Source organism: Pleurodeles waltl, chromosome 3_1 (assembly GCF_031143425.1).
Source record: "Pleurodeles waltl isolate 20211129_DDA chromosome 3_1, aPleWal1.hap1.20221129, whole genome shotgun sequence".
Taxonomy (NCBI): domain Eukaryota; kingdom Metazoa; phylum Chordata; class Amphibia; order Caudata; family Salamandridae; genus Pleurodeles; species Pleurodeles waltl.
Window position 1 is genome coordinate 1680642770 of NC_090440.1, and position 23691 is coordinate 1680666460.

General features: G+C 43.0%; 1 protein-coding gene across 5 annotated transcripts in view; it reads right to left on the reverse strand.

Moving 5' to 3' along the window:
- ZNF385B (zinc finger protein 385B) overlaps nucleotides 1–23691 on the reverse strand; it is a 1043801-nt gene that overhangs the window by 27184 nt on the left and 992926 nt on the right. For all 5 annotated transcript variants that reach the window (XM_069225443.1, XM_069225442.1, XM_069225444.1 and 2 more), the window contains 3 exons: nucleotides 22818–23069; nucleotides 13390–13568; nucleotides 10145–10246 (listed from right to left, as the gene is read on the reverse strand). In XM_069225443.1, coding sequence (XP_069081544.1) covers nucleotides 10145–10246; nucleotides 13390–13568; nucleotides 22818–23069 — 533 coding nt within the window. The remainder of the gene's footprint in view (nucleotides 1–10144; nucleotides 10247–13389; nucleotides 13569–22817; nucleotides 23070–23691) is intronic.

Consider the following 23691-nt stretch of genomic DNA (forward strand, 5'->3'; position numbering starts at 1 on the left):
CTGGCCTGTCCTGGTAGTGACAAACAGCCTATTTGGCTGTGTTGTGAGTGCTGCCTTCTCATAGGGTTGCATTGGAAATGCCATGTCTTATGTCTACGGGGTATTATGTGATTCATGAGGGGTAGTATAGGCATGTTTGGTATGCTTGTAATAGTAGTAAGAAATGCTGCTTACTGGTGGAGGTGGATTTTTTATTATCATTACAGAAATACCACTTCTAGAAAGTGAGCATTTCTCTGTGCTTATGACTGGTGTTTTGCAGCTTGACTCCAATCCATGTCTGGGCAAGTTGGGCTTTGTGCATACTTTTCAAACAGCCTGTGCACAGGGAGGGTGGAGGTGTCACAGAGGTGCATCTGTATTTTTTTGTATGGTTTTCCTGGGCTGAGATAAGGGGAGGCGGGTCACACATGCATCTATGAAGGCTGTGCCCTGGCCTCACTCAAAGGGCTTGTTTACCCCCAACTGATGGTTGGAGCGTATGCTGGAGGAGAGAGGGGGTACTCCCAGAACCAGTTGTAACTGGTTGGAACCTCCTCTCCCCCTCTTTTTTAAACCTTTGCAAAACTGAGTATAAGTACAGGGGACTTTTCCCCACAATTCGGAACACTTTGGGAACACTTTAACTTACTTGAAACTGGACACAGAATGCTTCTGGAGGGACTCACCAGGAACTGCCTTGGACTGTTGCTGCTGTGCTGACCTGTGACCTGCTGGGCCACTTGGAGGAACTGGCACTCACTGCATTTCCTTTGTGCTGGCCTGTGCTGGGGCCTGCCACCCAGTGCTCCACCTGATGTCCCCAGGGGCTGGATGCTGTGGCCCCTGACCCCCCTGCAATAGTTGCTAGCAGCGTATGAGGAGCACTGCCTGTGCTGTACTTACTGGACCATAGTGCCTTGTGAAGTGCTTTTTCCTGGTCCATAGCGCCTCGTGAGCGCTTTATTTTTGTGCCCCCTGAACTTTGTAAGCGTTTGCCGTGATTGTTGCTGCAAGAGTTCACTGCGGTGATCCGGGCATCTAAATACCAGGGCGCATCGAAAGCACGCTGGATCAGGTGCCCCCAGGGCACAAGGAAACAAAATCAGGAGTGAAGGCGCTCCTAGCGGTCCCCCGTGGCGAAGTGCTTATGTTGAGCACCCCCGGGGCACCATTGGGACCTTTTTTTTGTTGGAGATCACCGCCGTGGCCTGGAAAGAAGAGCGGGACAGTCAAAGGCTGCCAGAGGCCCGGGGAAGTAGCGACAGCCGTCTTCAGGAGGAGCATGGTTGGCAGAGGGAGGTGTTTGCCTCTCTCCTTCCTGGAAGCCGCCTCGAGGACACGGGCGGCTGCCACCAGGATCACAGGACATGGGGGGAGGTTGGTGAGTCCCTCTCCCCCGGCCCCTGCACCAGGGGCGTGGGTGCCCCCACCGTCCTTTGGGCCTGAGATCGGGTCCCCCCAAGAGGGTCAGTCGTGGCCCAGGGGGGCCCACGGATTCCAGGAGCACCTGGTTTGTGCATGGGCTCCAGGAGGGGCTTCAATATAAAAACCAGAGGGGGTGTGTGCCCCCCTGCTCCTCCTACCTTACCTGGGTGGGGCTAGGTGGTCATATGATGAAGCATGACACTATAATGTGTGTGAGACCACCTAGTCCGTAAAGGAAACCCCTCAAGCACTTAACTTCCACTTTTGCATCCCATGTCCATGGAGGAGATCGCTTAACCGGCATCCTACTCTTAGCCTAAACAGGCCGTAAGAGACCTGTCCTTGATATCCCCCACACTTATTGTGTTATAGTTCCAATGCAAGGGTACATGTATTTCATTCAACAATTATGTCCAATTGCCTGTGATTGATCTATCTATCTATCAGCGGTGGCTCATCCGCTATGGCGGAGGAGTGTCACCCACTCGCCCCCATGAGCAGCAGCAGCTTCAAAACTTTAACAACGAAAGGATAATAAACACAGTTTATTAAATGCGTTTACTATCCTCTCGTTGTTAAAGGGGTGGGACCAATGGGGATGATGGCGACAAGGCTCTCAGTGCGCATGTGTGTTTGGCCGCCCATCTCAGGCCGTCCAAACATGCATGGGCACTATACTCTCTCCAGCCCTGCAGTGTGTTGCTGGGCTGGAGAAAGAAGGCACATGGTCCCAGACTGCCTTGGAGTGCCCTGGCTGGGTGCTCCAGCAATCCTAACGCTGCTCTGAGTAGCATCAGGATTGGCCCCAGGGCAGACTGGGAGCCTGTGCCTGCTTGCAGTGATCAGAAAAGAGGAGGGGCGAAGCAGATACATTTTTATTTTTTTATTTAATGTTTTTGCACCCCCCACGCGTCGCCCCGTCCCTTTAATGCTCAGCGATCCGTCAATCTATTTATCTATCTATCAATCTATCTATCAATCTATCTATCTATCTATTTATCTATCTATCTCTTTACAGCCCTCTCAACCTATATTTCTACCTGTATGCCTATATTTATATATCCATTTTGTCTGTTGATTTATAGCTCTGTCTCTGTGCCTTTATCTCTCCATCTATCTCTGTTTCTCACTGTCTTTCTTTAGCTGTCTAAATAAATGAATTTGTCCATTAATTTTAAAGGAGCCTTGCTGTGCAAAACGTGTTTTAAAAGTAATTGATAATCAGAAAATTAACAGGTGTGTCTCGTTTGCATACCGCGCCACAGACACATGGTATACTCATGCCACAATAATAGTATAGACACTTTCTGAGGTCCTTTATACTGAAAATCACGTCACCTTCACAAAATAACTACATAAATATATATAAATATACTTATACTTGTAACTATTTTATAAATAATTTAATTTAATATTAATTCTTATTAATTTTCATTCCTTACCTTCATTTTTTTCTATGGGAGGGTGTTGCACTACAAGGTGTTGGCTATTTGTAGTGCTGGACTTATGGATGTTTTTTGTTAGGTCTGCTGTTAGCCAAGACATTTTGACTTTACATGAATTATATGCATAAATACCTTCATAAATGGGCTTTCAGCCAGCTCTCTTTATCCGGTGGTCTGTTGTTGACTCATTCACATTTTGCTTATGCCCAGTACAGCATGCTGCAAGGGGCAATGGATCAGCTTACTTCAGCCACCGGCTAACTTCACTTTGAGTGACTGCATTTTGCTCTTTCATAAGAAGCACATCCACATAGTTGTTGGTCATTTGTGGTACTGGAATTACCAGTGTGTTTTAGGTCTGCTGTTAGCCAAGACCTTTTGATTTTACAAAAAATGTATGTATAATATACCTACATAAAGGGGCTTACAGCCAGCTGTCTTCATCCATTAGACACATTTTGCTTATGACCACTACAGCAAACTGCAAGGGGCAGTGGGTCAGCCTACTTCCCCAACTGGCTAAATTCATTTTAAGTAACTGCATTTTGCTCTTTCACAAGGACCACATCCACACAAAATGTAATTCTCTTCAGTGGCAGTGTTTTTGTTTGTATGTAATACTACTTTAGTGTTGCCTTTGTGTTTAGAGCATGATGTGACAACAGGATGCTTTCTACCAGCTCTTCACAGCACAGGACACATTTCAGATCTATCTATCTATCTATCTATCTATCTATCTATCTATCTATCTATCTATCTATCTATCTATCTATCTATCTAATCTATCTATCTATCTATCAAATCCTTTCTGACTGTCTTTGCCAGCCTTTCTGTTTTGTAAGTGTCTCTATGTACCTATTGTTTCAACCTTCTCTATCTATTTGTAATAAAGATTTTTTTTTAAATCACAAAAAAAAGCATTAGCAAAGGCAAGTGACTGGCAGCCAACACCAGATCGATTAGCTTTTTCAGGTTGAGTGTTAGTTTGACCTTTTGATTTACCTAAAATCATTTATATACAGTGATTATTTGTAGGAGCTTTCCACCAGACTTCATTCAAAAGTCTGCTGCTGTGTGTTGACCTGGCCCTTTTTGCAGGGTCATCCCCAAACATTTTGTTTTCCTCCTCCTCTTTTTGCTAAATTCATTTTTGTTGGCCTTAGGATTCTGTGCACTGTACCACAGCTAACCAGTGTTGGAGTGCTTGTGCTCTCCCTCTAAAAAATAGCAATATTGGCTTATCCACAATTGGCATATTTAGTTTACTAGTAATGTGCACTATATGTTCCCAGAGCCTGTAAATTAAATTCTACTAGTTGGCCACCCACTGAAGTAGCCCTTTAAACATGTCCCAGGCCCGCCATTGCAGAGTCTGTGTATGCAGTTTACACTGCCATTTCAGTCTGGCAAAATAAACCTGTTGCTGGGTCCAAACCTTCCTTTTCTATACACATACGTCACCCCAAGGGTAAGCTTTAGTCAGCCCAAAGGGAAGTGTGCAGTGTATCAATCAATCAATCAATCAATCAGTACTTGAAAAGCGCAACTACTCACCCGTTAGGTTCTCAAGGCTCTGGGGGGGGAGGAGTAGCGTATACTGGTGAGGTGGTTATTGAAAAAGCCATGTCTTCAGTTCCTTCGTGAAGCTGAGGAGGGAGGTGGTTTGTCTGATGTGGAGAGGAACGGCGTTCCAGGTGTTGGCTGCGAGGTAGGAAAAGGAGCGTCCTCCTTAGTGTATCTAAAAGGTAGGACATGTGCTATTAGGTTTTGTATGTCCTGGTAGTGAAACACACTTAAATGTATTTTTCACTACCACAAGGCATATCTCTCCCACCATGGGGATACCTTATTACATCTTAAAAGTGTAATTGCCAATCTGGAAGAGATAAATGTTTTGAGTTTGGTGTCTCTGGAATAACAATTTGAGATCACAACTTATGGTGAAGTCAGATTTTCAATTGCAATATTGAAAATGCCACTTTTAGAAAGTTGGCATTTTCTTGCTTCAGCCATTTAGAGCTTGCTGCCTGTCTCTGATCACTTGTCTGTGGTGGGTGACAACTGGGCTCTATGTATTCCTCCTAGACAGCCGCACATAATGGGAGCTTGATGGGCCATCCTGGGAGGATGAGAGGGAAGAGCTGGGCACACTTACACCTGAATAGGCTGTGTCCTGTTCCCACACAAAGGGATGCATAACCGGCTGTAGTGATTCTGGAGACAGGGCAGGACCAGGAAGAAGGATTACAGTGCTGCTGAAGGACTGCAACTCTGCTGGACTTCTGCTTTGCTGTGCTGACCTGCTTCCTCCTGCCCTTTTGCCTGGGAGTGAGACAGTTTTGACCCAGAGTGCCTCCAAAGGGTAGTTGGCTGGCCTTCTGATCTGAAGTCTCAGCGGCATAAAAACTTCCACTCATGCTGATTCTGCACCTAGACTCTGCCATCTGTGAGTCCACCATGCCAAAAGGTTCCGCCCCAGTTCTGGATGCTTAGAAGTGGGCCTAAGGTTCTTGCTCCAGTGAACCAATGCAACCTTTGCTACAGGAGTGGAACCAACCCATCACTGCTGCTCTGTGGACCAGAACCGATGCATTACCGCTATTGCATGGGTCGGAACCAACGCAACAGACTTGCATTGCCACTGTATCCCACATCTTGGGACCAACGCATCTCAATCAGAACCGACTCTTTCCCTGGTGCAAGCTCCTGTTATTGATGGCAGCCTTCATGGCGATGCTACATCTCCGCATTTCAGCCTCAGCGCCCATCGGAACTGACACATCTCCTCGGCTGCACAACACATCCCTGACAACAGGCCTTCGTACTGCAAGCCCCATCAATAGGATCCTCAACAACGATGCAACAGGACCTTACAAAGCATCCTCACTGCATCTAGGAACCAAAGCATCGCATTGGATGCGCAACACATATTTGTTTTGGATCCACGTATTGCTCCACATCCAGGATGTAAGATACTTTAGTTCAGCATCCTTACTGGGTCCCTGTAGCCGGCTTGTGCGCCATCGCTGTCAGCCTGAACTTTTGACCAGATATACCCAGTTGGCGCTTCCTTCTTCTCAGTGCTATTTTACAGTTTATTCTTTGAAAATTCATAGCTCAGACTCTACTCAAAATGAGTTCTATTGTTGTAACCTGGTGTGAAACCTTTTTGCGAGGTGCTTTCACTGTTTTACTATTTGAAGTGTTCAATCAATCAATCAATCAGATATTTGTATAGCACAACTTATCACCCGGTGGTCTCAAGGTGCTGATTGGGGGATGTGGGTCAGTCAAAGAGCAAGGTCTTGAGGTCCCTCCAGAACTAAACCAGCAAGGGGGACAGCCTGAGGTGAAGCGGCAGTGTGTTCCAGGTCTGTTTGGTGAGGTAGGAGAAGGATCTTCCTCCAGCTGTGTTCGTCCAGATACTAGGGATGGTGGCGAGGCCCAGTTGAGCAAAGCGGAGTTGCCTGGGGGTGTGTAGAAGGGGAGGCGTTGGTTGAGGTAAGCAGGTACGATGTTGTGAAGGGCCTTGTACGCGTGAGTCAGGAGTGTTGTACTACTACTTTACACAATGCCTTAGAGTTAAGCCTGGCTGCTCTGTGCCAAGCTACAATAGGGTGAGCACAGGTTAATTTGGGGTTTGCTTGTGCCTTACCCTGAAAAGAATTGTGGTTGCTACTTGACCAGTTCTCAAACCCTGGTCAGCCAACAACCCAATTTCTAACATTGTGTCACTCCCATTTTAATTCCACCCACAGCTCACTTTAGCCATTGTTTAATTTCAATATGAGTTACAACAAGCTTACCTTTCACAAGGAGCAGACTGACACACAAACTAGTTCCAGTTATTGCCAATGAATACTATGATAATGTGTGTGTTTTGAGGCCAAAAATATTTCTTCCTCTACTCAATGTTTTTTTAGATTGATGAGGTCCAGACAGCTTTTCCAACAATAACATTTTGGAAAAAACATGACCGAACAAATAAAACATTTCTCAATTCAAAAAGCTTGCAGCTAGCTTCAGAACTCATGGCTTTGCCAATGCTCATTTTTAGTAGTAACTTATAATCGAACAGTGTAAAGTGCCAAAAGTAGTAAACATACTCAAAACTGTAAATTACTCAAAAAAGTGTGTTACCATTGTGATTCAGGTCCAGAATGTTTGTATTTGGAAATTGTATGATTGAAGTAGAACTGAAAGGAAAGTGGAATGTGCCTTATTTTGCTTCATTCTGAGTATGTTTTTGAAACATGTTACTGACTGGTATGCTTTGGTAGTTACATTTTGAACTGGACTGAACTGGAGTCGCTCTGTGTGAATGCTGTGTATCCATTAATTCAGAGAACATTCTAGTAGCAGCATTAGCTGAAGAAAGTCTGATGTCATCACAGAATGTTGAGGCTATTTCTGACTGAAGGCTGTGGGTGACAGATGATTCAGTGTTGGTTGAGTGTTGGAAGCTACGCTGAAAATTGTGAAGAAGCTGTTCAACAGACCTCCAAACAAGCCTTCCTTCAACGTGGTCTTGGGATTGTTGTTTGATTTTAAAAATCTCCTCAGGCCACACTAAAGTTTGGAATAAGAGGGGCCTGAGTTCCCAAACAACTGACCTGATTCAGTTGATGGAAGCACTGTGAGGTGAGAGGTGTACATTGTGGTCACAAGAGCAAAGCTGAACTACCTGGATCTAGATTTAAGACAGATTAATAAAATGTGTAATCCCCCTGACTTGTGAGTCAGAATGATAGTGTGAGTGATACCGAATGTATGTTTTCTCCTCAGACCCAGAAACATTTAAGAGCCTAAGGGAGTGGCAGTGTTAATTCTCTATATTCTTAAGTAAATATGCCAAAGGGAGAAGAAGGTTCAGCAGGGAGAGGTGATAATTACATTGGAAGTGTTCACTTAAAAGAAATTCTGACATTTGTCCTCAAGTTTACCTGTCATAAACTCAATACCTTCACTTGTTGCATGGATTTTACACATCCCTTTGTCTTGTTATAATGTGTCTATCTTCTGTTGGAATGCAGACCCAAACAGTGTGATCTCATCAGGCAGTTGTTATTTGGAGCTACATTGCTTGATTTCAGCTTATAACTTGACTTTCCTAACATCTGATATTGATGCACAAATTTATGTTTATCAGTAGGTTACAGTTTAGCTCAGTGGGCAGTACAGTTGCAGTGACATTAACCCCTGCACTGTTGATCGAGTATTTCACACAATGAGAATACAAAATGTTATTTTGAAGACACCTGTCAGAATCTCCAGAGAAGTGGAGAAAGATAAATTGCATCTCCAGAGAAGTGTGCAAAGAGTATTTAGTAAGATGCTCATACTTATTGTTTTCATTTGAGAGAAAATCCAATAAAATGAGTTAATTTACTTACTTTAGACCTTGAAGACATTACAACATCAACTACTGGTATACAGTAACTCTTTCAAAAAAACACACACAAAAATGTTTATTCCTAATATTCACAAGTGTATTTGTGTATTACATTATTTAATAAAAGGGTGCATGACATATCCTTGGGTGACAAAGAGGGTGAGATCAACTTCTGCTATTGAACATGAACAGCATCAAGTTAAAGAAAGAAGAAGATGCCTTCATTGATGCTGTATAGTGCTTAGAATGTTAGGAAGTATTGCAGTAAATTGTAGAATGAACGGCGGGCTGCATATTGCTCAGTTTATTTAGTTACTTTCAGTCAGGTTAATTTAATTGTACCCAGGAATCGTAACTGGTCCAAATAACCACTTATTTGGAATTCTCTACATAAATTTTTAGGGTCGAGCCTGCGCTAGCATGCTATTGCGTATGCGTATCGCTTGAGAGATGCTGTAGTAGTTAGAAAAGGGCTCGGAGCCCCGTCCATGTCACATCAGTGTCTTTCATCGGTTTGTGGGCTTGCTTGCCTTTTAAAATCTGCTTGCTTTGTCTTTTAAAATCTGCTTGCTTTCATTAGTGGAAGGCATGCATACGTCATTCCTTTTCCAGTGGTTAGCCCTCCTCGAGCGAGTACTGAAAACATACGAGGCTCACTGTTTTCGGTCCAGTTTGTGGACTACTTTTTCTCTTTTTACGCAGCACGATCTCACTGGGCAGAAGTCGAGCGCTTTGCATGATATCGACCTTGTTACATAGTTAATTGCACTTTTTCCGGTTACGTAGAAAATTGCACTTTTGCAGATAGGTTTCACTGCGAGTGAACTGTAGCAGTGTGATCACACTCTTTTTTTCCATTTAATGAGGCAAGAAAAGTCCGTTTGAGAGTTTACAACTGCTAATAGCTCTAACTCGGAGAAATGCAAGACTTGTTGCATTGCAAATGCTTGTTTTAGTGTGAAATGACAGTAAGTTAGCAACTAAACTCTACCTTAAATGGAAGCTAGAAAATTCTGACTTTTGAACTTTTCAACAGCTGCGCACAGTATTCAAATGAACTGTTAACTTGAGGATAATATTTACTTACCTGGAAGAAAACGTACAATTTAACGATGGGTGCATCAAGTTTAATTTGGAATTCGGTGGTGTATATAGATTCACTGAACTAAGATAGTTTGGAGAGTTTAACTCTGCTGCAAGCTCTCTACAGAGTGTATGATCTAAAATACTGCATATTACTTGTCACTGTTTACCATTTACCAGTGGATAACGAATGTTGCTGTTAGTTCATTAGGCAGAGTATCTCAATTTTCTGTCTCATTTCCCAACCGCTTTCCCATTGATTAACTTCACTCTCAGTCTTGGTAGGGACATTTCATGTGACCCTGGGCCTGTTCTGCAACGGGTTGATTCGGCACACCATCAGGACTCATCCTAATATATAAGGAGACATAATACTTTCTAATCCTGCATAAAGGCATTTGTGAAACTCAAGGGAATATACATACACTGTGCAACCCAGCAGGCCGTATTGCCACTGCCCTACAGTTTACTAATTATGTTTACTAGACATGTTTATGGTTATCCAGAGGAATAGGCTTGTATCTGGACATACTGCCTAAATGCAAATACCCAGTCGACTTAAATATACTACGAGTAAAAGAAAAGTGGACAATTTACAATTACCAAATATACTTTGTTACGTCTCTCTGCCACAAATTGTAAACAGCAAAGTAACGCGCAGCTCAGTTGATCAGACTTCACTGGAGACCGACAAAGGAAGAGGAGGTCATTCATGTTCCTGTACCACTATAAGAATACCCTCGGGTGATTAAAGACTAACCAGTTTGCAAATCAAGATCCTCTGCACTGCCACGTATTGAAAACATCTTGTACTCACAGCTATAACACTTGGGCTTCGCTGTAGTTTGTTATAAGGACTGTATTTAGGTTTCATAGGCTTCCCTGCAACTCTGTCCTTGTGCCTCCTACTGGAAATGTGCTGAAATAAAAACCATAAATTAACATTGGTCACTGCAAGATTGAGGATGTTTTATGAAGTACTTGAAAGACCTTTATCTCATGTTGCAACTTATATTTATCACTCAATTTGTTCACACATAACAAGCATGTCATTTTATTTTCTGATGTAAACCACCTCTTAATTAACAAGCTTCGCACTGAATATATAGGTCACTGATTATTTTAAACAGTAACAGCTTCGTGATCTTTTAGACGCCATAAATGAGGTTTAGTTATCACAATAAGGAAGCACAAGCATTAGACGAAAAAAAGACATACAATTGAAGTGTCTGATCTGGAACAGCCTAAATCACAAAAGTATGGAACGCCGAAGTTCTTGAAAAGCACTTGAACGTATGCATGCATAATTGCATTAGTTTAGCAAAATCCCGCATGAGAAACCTTTCATAATCTCTTTAAGTGAGTGCTCAGCCATGTAATGATTACTGAGCATGATACATCAAAGTAATCCTTCTAATTCGAGCGTTCATGTAAAAAATCATAGGTGCAGAGTCATAACTTATCAGCTTGTGTCAGTAATACATCCCATGGGCAAGTCTCACTTTACTCCTGTGACATCACTTTGGGGCATAAGTGATGTGGTGATTGTCGGAGTTTCTCCAACCCAAAAGTTGATGTAGTGGCCCTGACAGGGTATATTGGGGTCTTCAAGGATTGTTAGTCGCCTATGAGACAGACCTGCAGAGAGCATTCTGCCATTAGGTGCTCAGCCTATGTTCCTCCAGGTCAATTTATGAAGAAGCATAAAGTTTTATATGAATGCCATAATAGCTTCTTAAAGGTGTATTATGTGAACAAGTGTGTACAGATGTATCTCCTCTGCTCCTTATGGCTGAAGTGTGAATGGAGATCGCCAACAGGTTTAGTGGATAGTAATGGCCACCTGTAGGAGGGAAGTCCGGAGTCATACATGGTTCATGGTGTATGTACTTTGTACTGTGTGCATGAGAGTGCGACTCACCTTGGAGGAGAGAGAAATGCAACTGTATCACTGAAAATGGCTGGAGTCCCTTGTGATGATGAGGATGACAGTTCATCCCATGACATAGAAACTTTTATTTCTTTTCAGTGAAGTGTAGATGGGAAACCAATAGAAAGTGCATGTTAAAACTGTTGGTAGCCGTCACATATAAATGACAATCTGTAGTCAGAGATCGCTTGTTTGGAAAAATGTTTATTGTTTTGCTTTTTTTTGTTGCAATGAATAAATGCATTCCTTTGCACTTGTATGCTTGTTTGTTCCTTTTTTCGATGTAAATAGCTATGTGGATGTTTATACAGGGGATGAAAATGTTACCTACATTACTCTTTCAAACTCCTCATAACAAGAAGCAAATGTTAGCCACTAAGGAAAAGGACTACACACATGAGGGGGACACCACCTCTTGCTCACTGCCCCGGCCTAGGGGATTAGTCAACAGCTCCTGATGAAGAGGACGATGGAGCAGAGAGAGGGGGCAGTGAAGAAGGTTTGAATGGCAGGGGAAGATGAAGGAGACTATTAACACTCAATGGTTAAATCCCAAATAAGAGAAGAGGCGTATCGCTATGTCTCCAAAAAGAATCACTGACAGACTAAGCTGCCCTAATGAGAGAGAACTGAGTCCCTGGGTGAGGTACTTCTTCGAAAAGAGCTCAACCTCAGGCAAGTGTTTATAGGACTGACAGAAAACTACCATTTTATGCTTATCCCTCATTCTGTGATACCCCTCCAACCTCAGTAATCTTCACAGGGGAGAATTGACCTAGTGCTACTCCTGAAATCACTTCCTGTTGTGTAGTAGCAGTGATTTTAATTATTTGTTTTCTGATGACAGATTTTAGTTTTATTTATTTTGAGGGACCTCTGGCTACCATCCCGTGATGGCTGGACTGTTAACTGAAGAACAATAGAGAGACCTGAAGAAAGGTAAAAGATAGTTTGGTCTACTGCCTAACTGAATGCTCATTTTATGATCACCAATTCACCTTTGTGAATTAACAAAAAAGCTCTACACAGAAGCCCTCAATTGTGTTAACTATCAGTTTGTGCTCAATTTACACAGCATGGGCCTCGATAACAAAGGAAGTCTTAAATCTACACTTGCAGATTTACCCTCACGTTTAGTTGTAGCTCCCATGAACCCGCATGGATAGCTGTGCCACTGAGTAGGTTTCCATACTGATTTCTAGAAAAATCACATTACATTGCCATCAGGATTCTCTTCTTGCTGCGCCGTATTTCCCAGGATCTCAGCATATTGAATAGGATCCCTTGTGAAATGCAAAAAAAATTCTGGAGGGAAAATATTTTTCTCTGTGGAGAAACCCCTTCTCCCATACCCCAGGAAATCTGGGGGTGATCTAGTGCCCTTCTCACCCTGGAAAGGGATTTTCCAGCACATGGTTGGAGTAAAAATCTAACCCTTTCTAGGTTGGAAAGTGAAATGAGAGGAGTTTGTGTATATGTTAGCTGGCGTTCACAAAATTCTAAGGCTTAACCACACCTTGCAACACTTATTTCCCTAACCATTAAGTGTGATTTACAGGTGTGGAGAGCTCTACACTCATGGAGAGATTTGTGCATTTGTGAAAGAGATCTCTACACATGTAAATGTGTTTGTGGCTGTCAGGAAATCCTCTGTGAATTCCTGGCAGGCATAAAACAGGTGCATGCACATGCACACTTATGTTTATGGTCGAATTTACTTTTGTGAATAAGGTCCAGGGTGTGCAAATAACAACAAAAATGTTTGCAGTTGTTTTTTGCCAGATGTAAGTGAGGTCTTATGTGTAGATGAGGCATGCATGGTATTGTAGTTAACAAACGGTAGCAGTGTTTTATATGGCACAACTTTTAAACAGTGACGCACCCTTATGGTACACGAGTTATGTATGTAGTCAAGCTCGATGATCTGCACTCTTATCAATGCCCAGGAACAGGCAGAATGGCTTGGGTCGCTGAAAGGAAGCCCTTTCCAAGCTGACCAAGTTGATTTCAAAGAATTTAAGCGCACGTTTTCAGGATTTGGCAGCTGAAAACATACCCGCTTTTATTATTCACAGCTGAATACCTGATCATAACAGAAAATGTAAATTTGAAGTTCCTCTGTACTTTTTTACCTGCTTTAGCTGAATTTCTGAATTGACATGAACATCACATATTTCACAATGAAATGTCTTGTTTTGCAAACCCGAACCCTTGCTGCCATTTTGAAGCTTCAACCTGGATCCAGATCTTGGATACGACTTAATTGGACCTGCACCGTTTCGAGCTTCAACCATGGTCTTGTGTTTCGAGCCTATTTGAAAACAATTGAAACAAATATTACAGATGCTTTCATAACTTGCACTCGTAAAAGTTTATACGTTAATTTCATAATACTAACTTTGGCGACTGCATTGGTAACAGTATACATTACTTGCTTGTCTTTTAAGTTACTTCCAACCTGGCAGGGTTTAACAAAATAATTTGCAAGAAACTTATTTCAAGAAAGAGTTTTGTATTTCGAGAAAAAGTATTGGCCGAAAGACTCGTTGTATCAAGTGCAGCTGACGCTCAAAACAGCGGTAAACAATACTTTTAGTTCGTGTGCATCAAGTCATGTTTGGTTTCAGAGAAGATGTGTTCTCTTCTCTAATACTGCATGTGACTTCGAAAACTATATGTTGTGCCAATGATTGCAGAAAAACCCTCATTTGCCAGAGGTTGTTGATCATTTGATGAGAACCTCCCCAGTTATCTCACATTATAAAGCAAACAATGTCTCATTAATTGAGATATGACGAATACATGACAAGACAAAGCCCCAGTGACCCAAGTACCAGACAAGGTCCCAGTGAACTATTCTATTTGCAATCTAGTTATGACCAGAAAATACCCCGGTGTCCTAACAGAATGTTACAACCTTATACAATACTCATCATGTACTGATGTAGATCACCCACAGTTTGAGTGATCCTAGTAAACACCACAACTATGGGGCAGGGATGATAACATACACATGAACTGCAAGGTTCATTCCATCTTTCAGTACCCTCCTGAATATGTGTAGCTATGAATAGATCATCAACGATTATCCTTCTCACTCACTGACTTAGCTACAAGCTAGATATTGCTGGGGGCAGGATATTCACCTCATTTCCCATCTCATGATAAATAGATGCTATGTCCAAACAATAGCTGTGAAGTTACTTAGTTTCAGTAGTAGCACCATTTGGGGACTGGGCCACAAGCATGCCAGGGAACAGCATATTTGATAACTTGTGCAGTATAATACATTATTTGGCCGACGTTTTCACCAACTTTTCTTAGGCGCTAAGAAGGGTAATCCCCCAACAACCGCTTGCAAGTGATTGGGCTCACTCGCTTACTCACTGCAATTTATGGCTGGCGGAATGTGAAAAATTGGCAGGTTTATTTTGTATTCCCAATCTACTCCTGGCACAGCTGCACCAGTAAATCAACCTTGCTTAGCCTTTTCTCTGGCATTCTGGTAGATACGATTTGGTACTATTTTTCAATCTGATTTGCTTGTGGTGAATAAAGACCCGTGTACATGTGCAAAGAATCTTTATCCAATCCAAGTGGTCATTTACATAGAGAAACCAGCTGTGCTAGAGATGAAGGCACACTGGCCATTTTGTCTAATTCCAGGCCATTTAATGTGCTGATGCTGCTGGACTAGCATGCAGGATCAAGCGGACAAGTCATCCACCCAACATTCGGACCAAATTGGTAAATGCAAGAACCTCCACTTCTGATCATTAAACTTTTAAGTCTTTATCGGGTTTACATAGAGTCATTTACAAGTGGTGCAGCCACAGTGATCTAGAGTACCACACCGCTTTCCAGAAAGCTGCGGTAAAGGGAACCATGGTCGCCTTTTGTACCTCATAGATGTTTTGACTATATCTAGATCTCCTACAAATATATTTTGGTTTGTATGTTGTATTCTTACTTGTGAATACGCTTGTGAATACAAACGTCACCTCATCAACATGCAAGAGCCAACTAAATTCTGACACATTTTTTATGAGTATATTCCAACACCAACCAGGTATTGTAATCTAGTAGTTGTCCTCCTTGCCCTGGCCTAGACAAAGCTTGTATTTCTCGAGCCAGGATCTTTACCATGATTATAACAGAGATATTCAATGGTCAGGGCGTGTTGTGTTGTGAGACAATAAACAATGATGTATGTATGACTTTATGTGGTGTTTGCATACCTAGCTGAAAGGTAACGGAACACTATATAAGGTCAAAGGTAAAGACAAAGTTAGAGTTGGTGGTTCAGTATAAGGGACAGGAGGTACTGAAAAAATAAATGGTATTGTCAATGTATTTCTCACAATGTATTCCGAGTATGTGATGCAAGATTGTGATGAGGTTTGTTGCAAACTTTTAATAAAAAAAAGGTACATTATTCAATTAAAAATATATATATTATATATGTTATCCAATGGTTGTCGCCACTGGCTAGTTATAGTCAGGTTCTCATTACCATAGGAAATGCCTTTTTTGTTTTGCTAATCACTTTGGCACTGTTAGACAAATATTTATTGAACGTTTTGGGGTGATTTGACAAGTAGGGGCAGAGATAAAGGGGGTGTTCCAAAACTCAAAACCCCCATGCATTTTTCATAGTCTTTATTAGGCAGTGCTACTGCTAAAACTGTTGAATGGAATATCAAATTTGGCAGGAAGCTAGATCTTGATCCAGAAAGCTTGTTTTTTGTTATTTGGTGTAAATTTGTTAAGTCGTTTTGATATATTAGGGTTGAAAATATTTCTATATGTGTATGGTTGGGTTCCAGGGACTCTTGTGACAGTACCTCAAACCCAATTAACAACAAAAAACATTCTGATTGCAACAGGTGCATTGATTTTACCCTTGGGCCAATTTTGTCCCATGTAAGACATGCTCCCACAGGAGTGAACACTCTTATTTGCTGCCTGCTAGATGAAGAAAAATGGTGCCAGCAGCAATTACAGGACTCAGTGATTTTACAAAATAATATAAGCGGGCCTGGGAGGTATAGGCTTCCCCCTAGACCCTGTAGGGGGCGTTCCTCTGCAACCAACCCCAGGGTTTTGTAGGAGTCTCGCTGGACTCCTCTAGAATCAAAGTATTTTCTACAGTGAAAAAAAAGGAGAGGGGGTCAAACACCCCCGCAGGCTTCAGCAATGCTGTGGAGACCCCATCTTATGGGGCCGAAGTTTAAACATAAGAGAGGGGGGCATACAGTCCCCCCTCTATAGGCCAGGTACCCCGTATCCCCGGCCACCTTCTTTAAAAAAAGAGGAAGGGAGGCATGTGGCACTCCTTTCTATAACATGTAAAATCCCAGGGACCCACCCCCTGGGGTGAAATATATGATAGAAGGGGCGCTCATGACCTCCCCCTCCCTGCACAATCAATGAACCCTTGGGACCCAATCCCCAGGTGCCAACATGTATGTATAGGGGGGGTGCACAGCCACTTCCTGAGTATGCAGATCCCCTGGAGACCCTTTTCCCCAGGGCCAGTTCAAACACTGTGCCCAGGGAAGCCCACACCGGCACACAGTAGTTGTATGCCCACAGGAGCACGTACAGGGAAAACAAGTGTGCTCCTACCCAGCAGGGCTTTCAAAATGCTCCTGCTAGATGCAAACATACTTTTGTTTCCCTGTCTGTGCTCATGCAACAGGGAAACTCAGACTGCTCCCAGTCAGATCCTGCAGTATCCAGAATGGGTGTATGAGCAGATCTGGTGGGGCCACCCAGTCTATGGGGCTCTCCCCGCACCCCTCAGGGTGCAATGTACTGCTTGGTGGGTGTCCTGAGTGGGCACAGGGGCACTCACACTGGAGCACCTAAGGCCCTCGGGATGAGACCCTTGAGGCCACTATAGGCTTAGGAAGGGGGTCATTCACACCCTTTCCTTTATTAAAAATAAAGATTCCAGGGGACAGGATCCCTGGGACTCATAGTGGCTGGGGGAGGAGGGGCGCACACTCCCTCTCCTCTAAATATATATGTTTTGTCAATGGGGATGGGGTCCCCGGGGCTATAAATGCTTGTGGAGGCAAGCTGCATGTTCCCCTCCCCTGAAAAAACAGGTCCCCAGAGATGGGACCTTGGGACAGAATAGAACACCTTCTTCCCCTTAAAGAAATAAAGGTCTTAGGGGATAGGGGTGTCAAGGGCCATAAAGGGATTGGAAAGCCCTGTGCGTGTCCCCCTCCACTTAAAAGAAAAGAAAGGTCCTATCAGGATGGGGTCCCCGGGGCATAAAGGCTTGGGAAGGGGAGCTGCCCCTCCCCTATTTAAAAATAGGCCCCCAGGGATGTGGCTGAGGGCCTGCATATGCCTAGGGAGTGGGACTAAACGTCCCCTCACCTTTTCTTGCAAATCTCCCCGGGGAGATGGGAGTCTGCCTGAGTGCGGCCTGACCCTAAGGCCAACCCCACGCCACCACGCCATGGACGGATGAAGGTTGGATTCTCAGGTTGGTTGCCCATGGGGATGGGGTTGGCCGCAGGGCCTGTTGCAATTCTTGAGGCAAAACCCCACGATACGGATGGTTGGCCTTATGTATGGTAATAAAATATTACTGCACTTTAAAAGAAACCCTAGAAATTCACTAAAAACAGGAGGTTAAAGTGATGTTATAGTTAGGTGAAAATTTCTGTGACAATGTAACATTTTAAACAAAAAAAAATACAAAACTAACTAGTTATAGTTATCTCTAGTAACTATAACTCATACTCTAGGGCAGAGGTCTTCAAACTGGGGGGCGGGCCCCCCTAGGGGGGCCTGAAGTGATCACAGGGGGGGCCCCAGACTCTGGCCAAAATAAATATTATACAGATAAAAGGCCTTTGTTTTAAGCAGAAGCATGTTATTGCAGTTTTAAAAGGGTAACAGTACTTAACTGCAATGTTTAAATAGGTTTAGACATATTTAAACATTGCCATGTTTATAAAATAATTGTGAAACATTCTGAGGGGGGCCCAATGATTTTTATTTTTCAACTGGGGGGGCGCGGCATTAAAAAGTTTGGAGACCTCTGCTCTAGGGTAAGAATATCTAGTGCCTTCGCCATGCACAGCCAATTACCCACATATTACTTAATTCATTTGAAATTACATCATTGACGACAAACTTGTGCTTGGCTGGGTGCAAGTTATACTTACCTTAGGCTATGAGTTATAGCTATCAGAGATAATTATAAGTGGTGAATAGGTGAATATATATGAGCCAGTGACAGTCACCGCTGGATCCCTATAGTTAGGTCAGTGTCTCCATAGGTTATACCTTTTTTGTTTTACTAATAACTTTGGTACTGTTTGGCAAATCTTCACAAAACTTTCCCAAAACGTTTTTGACTAGTATTTGCATGGAACGTTTTGGGGTGATCCATCAATTGGGGGCTGAGAAAAAAAGGTGGGGTCCAAAACACATTATAATTCATTTTCCATAGACTTTTATGGAAAGCGATATCACATAAAACAGAATGAATTACACCAAATTTGTCAGGAAGCTAGAACTTGGTCCAGGAACCATGCTTTTTGTGTTTGAGTGTAAAGCCATTCTCTAGTTTTTGAGCTATTACAAGTCATAAATATATGCATAGCTGGACGGTTGGGTTCAAGGGACTCTCACAAGAGTTCCTCAAACTCCATTTTAGAAAGTAGGGCATTCTGATTGGCCTGGGGGGGGGGGATTTCTTCACTTGTTCCAGGATGGGTGCATGGCCACAAGGGCTCTGAGGCTCTTCTCGCTGCCCCCAACATAGTGTTTTGTGGTTGCCCCAGATGGCTACTGCGGCACCCACTCAAGAGCACATGAGGCCCAGGGGGTTGGGTCCCACGGTCCACTTTAGGCTTGGGGAGAGGGGCAGCATGCCCCACTCTCCTATATAAATGAAGAAGTCCCCAGGGGATGAAGTCCCTGGGCCCGCAGTGGCCAGAAAAGGGAGCCATGCCCCTCCCTCCCCTTAAAGCTTATGTTTTGCCTGTGTTGCAGTGGGGTCCCCTGAGTCCTTATTGGTTCGAGCTGGGGGCGCGCGCTACCTTCCCCTAAAAGGCCTTAGAGAATGGGGTCCTTGGGACCTATAATGGCTTGGAGAGGGGTCCACACATCTTCCTGCTCTTAAAATATGTTTTTTGGCCCCTAGACCACTATTAGCTTGGGGAGGGGGATGTGCTCTTCACTTAAAGTAAAAAAAGAAAGGGCGCTGGGTATAGAGTCCCATGGCCCTTCGTTGGGTGAGGAGGGGGGGGCTGCGTCCCCTAATGAAAAAAATAGAGGACAATGGGGATAGGGTCCCCAGGGCTCACAGTGGCTAAGGACAGAAATTTGTGCATCCCCCCACCCCTTAACAAAAAATACAGCCCCAGTAGATGGGGTCCATGAGGCCTGTAATTGCTGGGCAAGGGGGTCCACGGTCTGCTTCAATGTGGCCAGACCCACATCAGGAGGGTTAGCTGTCAGCGAGTAAGTTGGTCAGGCCCTCTGGCCAACCCCACACCATGCACGACTCTGAGGATAACTAGCGGCGGGGATTGCCTTTAGGGGGTGGAATGTGAAATTATAAAAAAACAACCTCTGCTGCTGCTCTATTTCAGTGGACCAAATCTCATCTGCCTATTTTTGAAGTTAACTCAGCTTATCCACAATCACAGTGGTTCAGTTTACAACAACCCCAATGACAAGACACTTAAAGGGGGTCATTCAGATTCTCATAGCCACTGCCAAAGCTTATTCCCCTCACTAGGCGTAGTTTACAGATGGCCACAGGCAAGACGGTCTACAAAGTTCACTTCCTGAAGCAGATAAACTGCAGCTGAGAACTGTTTTGTAACGGAAAATGCATCTAAATTAGTAAGATTTCCCTAATTTACACAGAGAAAGTGCAAATCAAATGATGAAATGGCCTTTATTAATATGAGGCATAGTTGCCAAGATGGCAACAAGGAAGTAAAATACATTCATTTTGCAGAGCCAATTTGAAATCCTGCATTAATCCCTACAGTGGTGAGTCATCTATATTCTTAGACCGCAAATCCATGCAGTGACGACCACTGACACAGAGCTGCCCCGCATGAGAGTATACAGCAGTAGCCAGGAAGCGCCATCAGAGAGCTCAACATCATCACCGCAGTGCCTGCTACAACTGATGAGTGACCTTATTTGCTGTAGCAGTGAGTGAAATGTGGGTGGTCTGGGCAAGTGCAATACAAAAAATAGAAAATAAAACAATCATGAAGCTGTGGTGCACTGGCTGTGAAGAAGTGCTAGGTCAGTTGTGACCACTCTGAAGGAAGAGTTGGCTTGGTACTCTATGCAGGCGCATAGTTTAAGGTCCATGAGGCCATTGATGTTATCAATTTAAGGTGAGTGTTCCCTCTGGCTGACAATTACATAGGCTTTAGGGGTGCTGGAGAACGAAGGGCTGAATTAGAGATACCACACTTTAAATGTTCATGAGGGACCCCTGAATACTGTGTAGTCGGTCCAGAAAGTGACATTCAATTCCGCTGGTAAAGATTGTGAAGCATTTAACATATAAGGTATTAAAGCCCCAAATGTTGTGCAGGGGATGCTTATGCCAAGGTGCCCCCCTTGCGAGTCTGTGAGATCGATTAATTGTAAAGAGTAGAACATTCATGTCCTTCTGAAATGTTGACAACCTGGACCCTATCTAACTTATATGGATATTAACTAGCCTCTGTTACAAAGAAGCATTTAATAGTTGACCTAGAAGCAGATCGATGGTGATGTGCTGGGCGACCCTGCTAAGAAAAAATACATTGGTACAGCATAGAGGTTCAAGTATACAACTTCATCCAAATCTAGAGGTTCTATACAATCTCTTCCCCCTAAGAGTGACTCAGGAGCAACTTCTAAACATTCTTTGGCTGATATCTTTAAGGCTGTAAGGGATTCCTGCTTTCAACTAAAACATAAAATAAACATAGTGTCCATTCAAATTACTTTAATTAGGGTGGACCTCATGAGGGTAGCAGACAGGATAAAGGCAACTGAAGATACAATAGAGCTAATAAAAAATGATGTGACTGAAATATGCTCTACAATGAAACAATTACTAGGTACCCCTTTTACTAGAGAGAAACACTGGGAGGCACGTCCAGACCGGAAAAGTGGCAATACTTGGGGTATTGATGGACCACTCGAAGAATTCCATGAAACCTGTTTGGGGGCCTTGGAGCTCAGGTGACCACCATATGCTACAAGAGAGGCAATGATAGTGGTAATATTTAAAACTGAGAAGCATAAAAGAGACCTTAGGGCAAGTAGACAATTGTCCATGATCAATACAGATGAGAAAATCCTAGGTAAGACCCTAGTGAGATGGTTGATGAATGTGAAACCAAACCTGGTACTTCCTGATCACTCTGGATTTATTCCATGCAGGCGTACAGCTTTGAATCCAAGTTGTATGGTACATTTGCAATACATTTTAGTAATGAATGTTGAAGACTATGTTGTGGCTTCCGTTGATATATTGAATGTCTTTAATGCAGCTGGATAGGTGTATCTGTTTCAAGTGTTGGAGGTATTTAATTGTGGCTCTTACCTAATGGATTGGATTTTATTACTTTTCAGCCATCTAACATCAAGGTGTAGAAATAATGGAGAGATATCAGAGTGCTGGCAGTGGAATCGAGGTAAGAGACAGTGCTGTCCACTCCTACTGCTCATCTTTGCCCAAGCCATGGAGTAAGTGGCAAGTATGATGGGGAAGAAGGTGATAGATTTCAGAATCCATGTAGGGAATACAAAACATGTGGAGCCAATGCATCCAGTAGACATGTTGGACTATCTGACAGATCGGAAAATAACTGTACACAAAGCTCATAAATGTGGTCTGTGTAAAGGAGAGTACCACGAGCTCAGCTGAGAGGGCCTGAGTTCACAAGGGGAACTAGTTTTCCATGTGTTCTCATTCATCATGTTGCCAGATGCCACACTCAACCTCCATAATCAATCTTGAACTGTGACTACAATTTCCAAGGAATCAAAACTGAAAATAATACTACACTGAGCTAAGTCCTTTTGCTGCTACATAGGAGGGTATTGTTACACAAGGTTGCAGACACACACGCATGGGAGAAGGGTTAAATGCAAACACAGCTCATAGTCAGACTAGAATCTAAATGCCCAGGCTGTGCAACTTCCGCTAATACCACACTTATTTGCTCCTTCTATAAACCCTTTCCTCTAAAAAGAGATGCGCCGTGATATTGGTTAGGACAATTACAAAAGTGATGCAAACTAGCCATTCTGATGCCAGTGAATAGCATTATTAAATAAAATGATGTTTACAAGATCGGAATGCAAGGCCTTTGAAGTAAAAGTCTGTGACTTAAAAGCAAATACATCAAAAACTAAATAAACAAATATACTTTCTTACCGGTGCCTGAGTCAGTAAAAGATCTGTTGATATTCAGTCATATGGAATGGATAATCATCATTCCTAAGTAATGTTATTTGTCACATGACCTAACGTAAAAATAAAACACAGGTGGGTAACACTTACCTGTGTTGTGTGCTTCAAGCTGTGATAGGGAATTCACAGCCACTTTGCATAGTGAACAATAAAGTAGTTTTTTGGCTTTCTCCTCCTCAGACTCTGAGACAACGCTGGCTGCTCCATTTGTGCTTTTGGAGGGCACTTCCAATGGTACGATTGCTAATGTTTCTTCAGTCTTGGCGACCAGTGGTGGTGCTTCATCCTTTGCTGCCTTTACTGGTTGATTTGAACCATTGGTTTTCATCATCTCATCATCATCTGTAAATAATACACAAAAATGCATTGATTTTATAGGACTCCCAGACCAGTGGAAAGAGGCATGATATGGAAGGTGGGTGTATTTAGCTGTCACCTTGCATAGTCACACCGTTTTCGCTGTATATTTATAATCTAGTAACTGCTCAAAATATAAAACACGACAATTCCTGACAGAGAGGAAGAACTTAGAAACATAGGGAGCTCTTTCCTTGCTGAAGGTATAGAATTACATCAGTAATCAGGTAGGGTGGTCGCACTGCAAATTTAACAAAAACCTAGTCATTAAGCATGGTGCCTTAGCCTGTCCACTTTGTCTTTCTCAATAGCACAAGAGTACAAGCCTAGCAGAGGAAAACGTTCTGAAATCAGGTGCTACAGCAGAAGAAGGAAGGCTGGTTCACAGAGAAAGCTGAATCGGAGTAAAAAGTGCCATTTGAAAATGTATTTCTAAAATATGATGCACAAAAAGAATCCAGGTTCATTAATACTCAAAATTAACAATTTCCTCAAGAAGAAAACACCCTGGGGACGATCACTATCAGGAAGAAACCATTAATGAAGTAAGTAACCAAAAGTCTACGTGACTATTCCTAATTTTCTCACTGTAATCTTGCCAATAACT